This window comes from Micrasema longulum, unplaced genomic scaffold, assembly GCF_059751315.1.
Source record: "Micrasema longulum isolate JH-2025_06_02 unplaced genomic scaffold, ASM5975131v1 h1tg001822l, whole genome shotgun sequence".
Classification (NCBI taxonomy): domain Eukaryota; kingdom Metazoa; phylum Arthropoda; class Insecta; order Trichoptera; family Brachycentridae; genus Micrasema; species Micrasema longulum.
This window is the reverse complement of record NW_028278996.1, coordinates 74,647-83,366: the sequence shown is the minus strand read 5'-3', so window position 1 is coordinate 83,366 and position 8,720 is coordinate 74,647. Positions and strand designations below refer to the sequence as shown.

Sequence of the window (8,720 nt, the reverse complement as noted above, 5' to 3'; positions counted from 1 at the left end):
TTCATAACTATTTAGGGTGGCATGATCAGGTTAACGAAGTTAGTCGTAAACTTTATAGCAGTTTGCACTCACTTAAAAGATTACAAAATTTCTTGGCAAACATTAGTCCAGAGCTTTCTTCATCCACTCTTTGACTATGCGGATGTATGTTATCCAGATGCTAACTCTGAATTACTTGATAAGTTAGAACGATTGCAGAATATTTGTATTTGTTATATCTTTGATCTTCGCAAATTTGACCACATTACCGAGTATCGCACGCAACTACACTGGCTCAGTATCAGGCATAGAAGAAACATTCACATTTTATCATTTCTTCACAATATTTTAAATAATCCCACTTCGCCTGTTTATCTGAGAGAGTTTATCCAACCTCTTTCACATCACGGACTATCTCTTCGTTCTAGTAACGAGAGAACCTTTTTAATACCCTGTCATCGCTCTAATTTTCTTGCCTCCTCTTTCACAGTAGTAGCCGCTCGATTGTGGAATAATCTACCCACTAATGTTAGAGACGCCCCTTCTTTTCCGCAAAAAAACCGAAACAATTTTTCCGCGTTCTTAGAGGAGAATAACGATTCCTGTCTCGTTGACGTTTATTTTGTATCCGTTTACTTCACAAATGACAAAGCAGAATCTAACATTTGCCGCCATTTGCAAACGTTAAGGCATCTTCGGATAGGGTAATGACTTTCACATCACCTCATACATGAGTTATTTTCGTTTTTCATATTACACAAGAAATATATGGGAATGCAATAGAAAAATGACCCATTTTCCTGTACTCCTGTACGACGATTCAAATTAACGTTATGATGATGCGAGTATCAGCACTACGCTTCAAATAGCATTTTTTATATATTTTTATATTAAAAAAAAAAATTATAAAGGAATAACCCGCTAAACCTCTATATTGAGGCTTGTCAGCAGGTGGGATAGAGGGGATATGGAAAAAGGTAACGGTAAAAGGTTTTACAAATGAAATTAAAGTATGTTAGTTAGATTATTTATATAGCGCCATTTTTGTAAAAATCACCTCGAGGGCGCTGTACAATATATACATTTCTCGCCTTGCAGCTACAGAGCGCATGGACGGTTGGGATTGAAGTTCCTCGTTTCCAATAATATCAATTTAAATTATAACAGATTGGAGCTTAATTACAGCGCGTCTTGCAGCTACAGAGCCAATGGATGGTGAGAAATCTAGCCCCTATTCGCACATTTTGAAAATTGTCAAAAAAATTGTGTAAACATGGAATTAATACACTAATTAAGTCGGCCTCGTGGTGTAGTGGTCAGTGCATTTGTCTACCATGCAAGAGGTCTCGAGTTCGATTTTCGACATGGTTGACATGAAATATTTATTTAAAAATGCGTTTTTACACTAGAATATTTCATAGTCCCCGGACTGGCATCTGAAGCGTAAGACTGTTCATCTTACCTTTATGTAACAAAAAAATTATCAAGATACGGTGCGATTGGCTTACCAATGCAGTGTCCTATGCACCAAAAGGTGCGGAAAGGGAATGATGATGATGTTGATGAATGAAATTTAAAAAATTAAAGTAATAATAATAGTAAAAAGGAGTAAGATAACAGATAAAAGGAGTAAGTAACACGTCGTGCAGCTACAAGGCGCATGGAGGAGTGGAATGAGGTACTTCAGTCCTACGGGAAATTAGATACAATAAATGTTTTCTTGCAAGCGGTAAAAATTGGAGCATTCCATTATACGGCAAAGTTTCCTAGAAATGTATTAAAAAAATAATTAAAAAAAAAAAATTTTACTACTTAGATTTTTACATATACATATATTTTTTATACGTTTTAACTCGTTTGCGAGTGATTTTGACTCTAAAAATAAGAACAATAAAGTTAAAGATTATTCGCTTTAATAAAATGAAAAAAACCTACCTCGGAAAAATGTATATAATGTGAGATGTTTTTTTTTATATTGGAATTGCCTTGCTTATAATATACAAGGTTTATATTTCAAAAGTGGATTTTTCTGCTATTATATTACTTTTATTTTAGCTAAACTGTTGGGATCAGGAAGGATATTCTAGAGTGGGCCAATCAGGAACTTCTCAGCAATTGCTCATGTGGAGAGGAAACCACTTAAAACTCTTCAGGAGAAGCCGGCCTGTTGGCAGCAATCAACAGGCCTTCCGTTCCACTAGAGGAGTGTTCGGCATTTTGTTCCCTACTTTGGTTTATTTTATCAATTGCCTGCACTATATTGACCATGTACAATACTACCTCTCGTGTGAGTTCTTTATTACCTATCACCGATGGAATGTCGCAAAGATCTTCACCCAGGCTTCTGCATTGCGCCTCTAGCTGTTGTCTTTGAAAGCTGAAAAAGAGAAAATGCATCAAAAGGTGAGGGACATTTTAAATAGAGTTTTATCGTCGCATAAGCAGCTGTCGATCTCGGAGAGCTTGAAGCGGTGCAGGTAGCTCATGAACCCACTATGACCCGTGAGAATCTGGGTGAGCTCGTAGCCAGCTTTCTGCATTCTCCTAAAACCATAGGCATGGAAAATTGAAGGTAAAAACGTTTTAGTGATAGTTCCGGTAGGTTCACTCAAGTAACGATCGTTACAGAGTTGAAGAGTCCTGCTTCTAATTTTTCTTTTGACAAAGCTGAGCGGGAAATCGGCGGAATCGGGGGCTGTCTTCTTGAGCGTGGCCTCCCGAGCCTTTTCGTCAGCCTTTTCGTTGCCAAGGATTCTGCAGTGTCCCCTTATCCAGCCGATGTACACGTCCTGGTGTCTGCATCGTAGCTTCTGGATATCTGATCTGAAGTCCATTGCAATAGGGTTGACCGAATTTTGGCAGTTATTGCATGGACGCCAGTTTGCAATGTGAAATGTTAAGAATCAGTATGAAATAGTTATGTGACAATAAAATATTATTACCTTCTAAATCAAACCTAAACATCACATGAAATTGTGGGCTAAAAGTAAAGATGGACACGGTCATTTGGTCCTTTTCACAAAATGGTGTACAAAACAAAAAATAAGACGAGTATTTTTTTGTATTGTACAACATTTTGTGAAAAGGACCCAAATTATATTGTTACGGTATTTGTTACAATCGATATGGTGTAAAGTTTCCGCAAACTAGTATTGAAAAATTTCCATTGAAAATAAATGTAAAAATGGCATTTTTCAATAAAAATTATAAAAGCGCCATCTTAAGGATTATTTTTTGAGTCACTTTTAGGGGATTAAGTGGTTATAGATGCTGTTCCCCAACTTATGATCCTATACTCTACTATACTTTGATATAGCACGTATATTGACGCTAATTTACGTGTATATTTTATTTTATCATTTTTTTATTATTTTTTTTATTCATAAATCATATAACAAAAAGTATTTTACAAGTATAATACATATGAATTACATTCCAGGAGTTACAACAACTCGATTCGGGACTTAAATAGTATTAACATTAAAAAAACATATTGAGAACAACAAAGAAACAAAACAAATTTAGCACATTTATAACTAAATATAGCACAACAATATACAACAGCGCAAAGATCTACATTTCGCTGAAAACCGCACGTAAATCGGTTAAGCCGTTTAGGAGTTCAGTGACGTCACACGTAGAGAATAATTATATAGCGAAGATTAGAAATTAAAAAACAAAAAAAATAATTGTATCTATTTTGTGTAATTGTAATTAAAGAGGTACATATATGCATTTGAAATTATATCGACGAATACCTTCAAATTGTATGTATCTTTTTTTAAAACTATCTTGTGGAGGACATCACCATCGGTAAAGTTGACAGGGCCGAACACCATTTTGGCCCGCAACGCGTAATCCGATGCAACGTCAGCTAGGACAAGTAATTAAACATCGTGCAGCGAAAAAATATGCACTTTTTATATTTGCATTTCGTGTCACCCGTCCACCAGCTCCTTGCCAAGTGTTCGCTATTGTAAACTCCTTCTGTACAAAATTGTAAGGATGTAACTCGTGTGTATCTACTCAATAAATAACTTCAATTGTAATCCATCTTTCTCATTTAACCTCAAATCAATTCACGCGCACCTATCCATACAACCTTATAAAATAAAATAAAACAATATATTTTTATTTTTCACATTATATTGAAATTTTAAATCTTAAAAATGAACATTTTAAATTTTCCCAAATATTTAATAATTATATACACAGACTGGATTTTGCCCCCTCATCATATCATACCCCAGTCTTGGGGGACTGCATCAGTACATTTGATTCATTAAATTGTACAGCAAAGTTTCATTAAAAAAATTATAAACATTTAGATAAAAACGAACATCTTCGAGCGACGTCATTAGTTTTTATGAATCAATCGTTGATAAGACAAGACAGCTGTAAAAGATTTCCGTACGGCACGTCAACGGACCAATCGGCAGAACTGACCGAGAAGAAGCGGAAGAGAACTTGAGACGTCACACGCGGAGTAGTTTCAGTAGCTCAATCACAAATAACTAATCGACGTGCTTAAAAACATGCTATGCATTTGGGCGATCACAATGAACAATAATGAACATGCTTTAGCTATCGCAGTCATAAGTCAACACGTGTGTAATCTCTAAGTCAACGCTCGTGTCGGTTCGTTTTTTTTGTCCTCGTAAATAAATACAGTTCATTGGCAAAAAGTCGGCGTTTACTAAGAAAAATAATACAATATATTGCATTTGCAAAATAGTAAGGAGTATATAATACAAAAAAGTGAAAATTAAATTACAATTACGATGGCGGCTGCTTTTCTTGACCATTGGCTTGCCAACCGCCGCCTTCGGCTAAATGCAATAAATAGCGTGATAAACAATAAATAAATAAAAATAGCAGTTTTGGAATATTTTCCATATTTACACCGGTGAAATTCAAATATGTGATTGCGCAGCAGGATTATACGTCGCGAAACGTAAATATTTTGACGTTTAATTCACGAAGGTTCCATTGTGATTGTGAATACGATAAACAACCATGTAGAGAAATTGTTATCACGTCGCTTATTAGCACGTCGATAGTTATTTGTGATTGAGCTAATGAAATACAAAACTTTGAAAAATCATAGCGCTGATAATACAACATAAAAATGAAAATTTTGACTTATTTCAATAGTCTAATAATAAATAAAAAATGAACTTCCTTATTGCAAGCGCAAACCGAAACCGTCTGTTACACGTTTGTTATTAAACTAAAAATCAAACCAAAATGTTTAAAATGGTTTTGTTCTATACAATAGAGCTAAAAGGCTTCTCTAAAGATTGATACTATGATTAACAAGACACTTGGGTTTTGTTAGCAGGACATCTAGTGACTTTACTAATATGTTCACAGTTAAAACACTTTATTGCTCACATGTTTGTCCTCTTTTAGAATATGCCTCCGTGATCTGGTCTCCCTTCTATGTAGGCCGGATAAATCATACCGAATCGGTGCAACATCGTCTGCTAAGAAAAGTAGCATGGACGATTGGCCTCGAGAGGGGAGACTACACTTACGGAGAAATGGAGTCAATGTTAAAAATATCAAGTCTACAAAAACGTAGAAATAACATTGACTCCATATTTGTTTAATTTACTGAATGGCTTTAATTAAGCCATTAATTATGTACCATCGTTACTGGAACAAGTGGCATTTAATGTTCCGATCCGCCGGTTCTTCGAGACAAGATCTGGACTTTTTTGGTGCAAGTCTTTTTAGATTGAAAAAATCACTTTAGTCTTTAAAATGTAACATGATTAGAATGACAGTTGTCAGAAAAAGTAACGACATAACTTTGTAGTAACGTCAAAGGAGTTATTTATATTGACACACAAAAAAATCAGTTTGGCTTGTTAATTGATTTTTTTTATACAATACTTGAAACATAAATCAACATAAATATATAAAATCAGCTTTAAAACTAAAAGAAAACTAAAATAAACTTAATTGTTTACGACGATCTTACAAGGTTACATCATTTTGCAAAAACGTTAGAGAATGGGACAAATTGATCAATCTAAATTGATCGAATAAAAAAATCATTCATTTGATGTTGTTCATGAAAAAAGTATAAATGTCTCATTTTGTGGTGAATAATTGTGTTAAACACACTATAATAGCATTGTTTTTGCATTTTCCATATCAATTTTCGGAAACAGAGTTTCATGATTGCATGAAATAACCGATAAAACCGATTTGATCAGTGATCAACAATTTAATCAAGCTATATTTAAGGACTACATGATAGACCGGATCTTGTCTTGAGGTAGTATTTTTTTTTGTTCTAGCTTTAATTTTATATAGTTGTATATTATTTGATAAATACCTGTATTTTTTATTAGAAATTGTGTTTACCGTTGTTAGAATGGACTGCATAAGTCCGTCGATAAATAAATAAAGAGCGGAGAGAATCTAAGAGTTTTTTCCATTCAAAATGTATCTCCGCTTTTACTGTAGACATTGGGACAATTTTCCGAGGCAATTACGGAGTACGCCACATGTTGGGTTGTTTTATTAAAGATAATTCTGTTTTGACTCAGCTTGTTCCATACGTGAACTGCATATGAATATTTTATCTCGTTTAAAACAGTCTCAGCTTGATCTTCTTCGAAGAGAATACTCCAGTTTGTGTAAGTTACCGGATAAAACATTGACGGCTGATACACTTTGAAACCTACAATAATAATTTATATTGATTATTGGGCTTATCAGTTTTGTTTTACATAATATTACTTCGGTTTTAGAGTCATACACAATAATTATGGAAGTACAGTAGATCTCCAACTATCCGAATCGTAATTGCCTACAAAAATTGGGCATATTGTAAAAATTGTTAAAGTCTTACCGTCACAGATATCTGGTGTCATGTGTCGGACGTTGGTAACATTACAAGTTCTCATCATCACTCGCGTGATCACTCCTGGGCCATTGTGGTCCCAGGCTTGGGGGCGATAGCTGATTTTCAACTCTCTGGAAGAAACAAAATACTCTTTCAAAGTTAGCTGTTAAACTCATTCGTAAAAAAGAAATCACTCTTTCAAAGTTGACTGCAATAAGTGATCCTCCGTTGAGGAAGCGTTCTTCGTAAGAAACTAATCACTTTACTAAAGTTGACTGCAACTGATCTCTTATTTCCTGTATGAAACGAATCAATATTTCAATGTTGAGTGTAACTAAGAAACGAATCCCACTCTGAGGTCGACTGCAACTGATCTCAAACTCTTTGTAAGAAACGAATCACTCTTTCAAAGTTGACTCTATTCTGTGATTATCAATTACGAAGTAGGCTACAGTTTACAGTAATACAACGGGCCGTAGGTACTCGGGTCGAGAATTGCAAGCGCTAGCGCAAGCCAAAACCGTTCGTTACACGTTTATTGTGAAACCAAAAACCGAACCGAAAATTTTGAATGCTTTTGTTCCATGCAATAGATCAAAAGGGTTTCACTATAAGCGGGCGAATGATTAATCTGAGGCTTTATCTGATCTCCGATTCCCTGTAAGAAACAAATAAATTTTTTAAAGTTAACTGCGATTGATCTCTAACTCTTCGTAAGAACCGAATCACTCTTTTAATCAATAATTTAAAAATACAATCTTTGTTACAATATGGTATTGTTGGATGGGGTGGTGCATATGCCAATATATTAAACCCTCTTAAAATTGTACAAAGATTCATTAGTAAAGTAATTATAAAGAAACCCTTAACATTCAACACGGAAAGTCTACATAAATGATTTAAAGTTCATACAGTAGACACTATTTATAAAATAAAATTCATTTTACAAATATATAAAAAATAAAAGAATTTGAGATAAATAAGTCACTTAGATAGCAAAATTATATTAAAATCCCTAAATTCCATACAAATCATGGTCAAAATAGCTTTGTCTTCAAAGGTGTCAAAAATTACAATACCTCAAAAGAAGTTCCGCAAATCGGTGACCGGAGCCATTGTGGGCGAGATTCAAAACAGCGCTGTTAATTGAATTATCCCATTGGTCTCCACCGAAATTCGGCTCTAAGTCTTCAAACGACCTCAGCACCACAACATCCAAATCCAAGTAAGTTCCGCCATACTTCCACAGAGTGAGTAACCTCAACACATCGCTGGTGTGCTCCACCAAGTAATAAGACATCTTTAAAATACCGCTTTTAAACCATTCTTCCAGGGGAGTTTTGATAGTGTAATTACCAGGATCAATTGTTCTGAAGAAAACATTTTTATGCTTGAGCAATTCTCGTATTATTCTGCAGTCTGTACTCTCGCAAGAATCCTCGGGAAAGTACAGTGGTACTATAAATAGCAAATACACCCTCGAATGAGGGTTCAGTCTCGCTGCAGACTCCACGGCACACGCTTGCCTCGCAGTGATTGCAACAACTGAGCCATGCCCTTTCGAATTTGAAGTTTCCAGAAAGAAAATGGACTTTCCAGGACTAGGCGAAGTATTTGGATTATCATTCAGACCGGGGATTTCGATGTTTTCCTCGCCCATTACCAACGCATTGAAAAAGTTTTCCATAATTAATTCTGATGATTTCTGATAGATAACCAGAAATACCACAATAAATAATACAAAGATCTTGATTAGTAGTCTCAACATCTTCAAGTTATCTGCTGTTTTATGTGAAATTAGTATACCAGTTTGACACCTTTGACAACTTGGCAACGAGATTTTCAAATAATGTTTAGAGAACTGAGTTCTGCATTAGCTAGG

At 35.0% G+C, this 8,720-nt stretch overlaps 1 protein-coding gene across 1 annotated transcript; it reads right to left on the bottom strand.

The window, feature by feature from the left end:
• Positions 1 to 5,973: 5,973 nt before the first annotated feature.
• On the bottom strand, positions 5,974 to 8,633 carry LOC148273861 (alpha1,4-N-acetylgalactosaminyltransferase 1-like). The gene is made up of 3 exons (XM_088238040.1): positions 7,918 to 8,633; positions 6,845 to 6,969; positions 5,974 to 6,673 (listed from the first exon to the last, which is right to left on the bottom strand). Exons 1-3 carry the CDS (start codon positions 8,604 to 8,606, stop codon positions 6,429 to 6,431), a joined length of 1,059 nt encoding a protein of 352 aa, XP_088094166.1. The 5' UTR covers positions 8,607 to 8,633; the 3' UTR covers positions 5,974 to 6,428.
• Between the last annotated feature and the right edge of the window lie 87 nt (positions 8,634 to 8,720).

Coding starts and splice junctions, on each gene's coding strand:
- LOC148273861 (XM_088238040.1), bottom strand. CDS start 8,606: ATGTTGAGACTACTAATCAAGATCTTTGTATTATTTATTGTGGTATTT. Junction 6,970..7,917: donor TTTGCGGAACTTCTTTTGAG/GTATTGTAATTT, acceptor TGTTTCTTCCAG/AGAGTTGAAAATCAGCTATC. Junction 6,674..6,844: donor GACACCAGATATCTGTGACG/GTAAGACTTTAA, acceptor TTATTATTGTAG/GTTTCAAAGTGTATCAGCCG.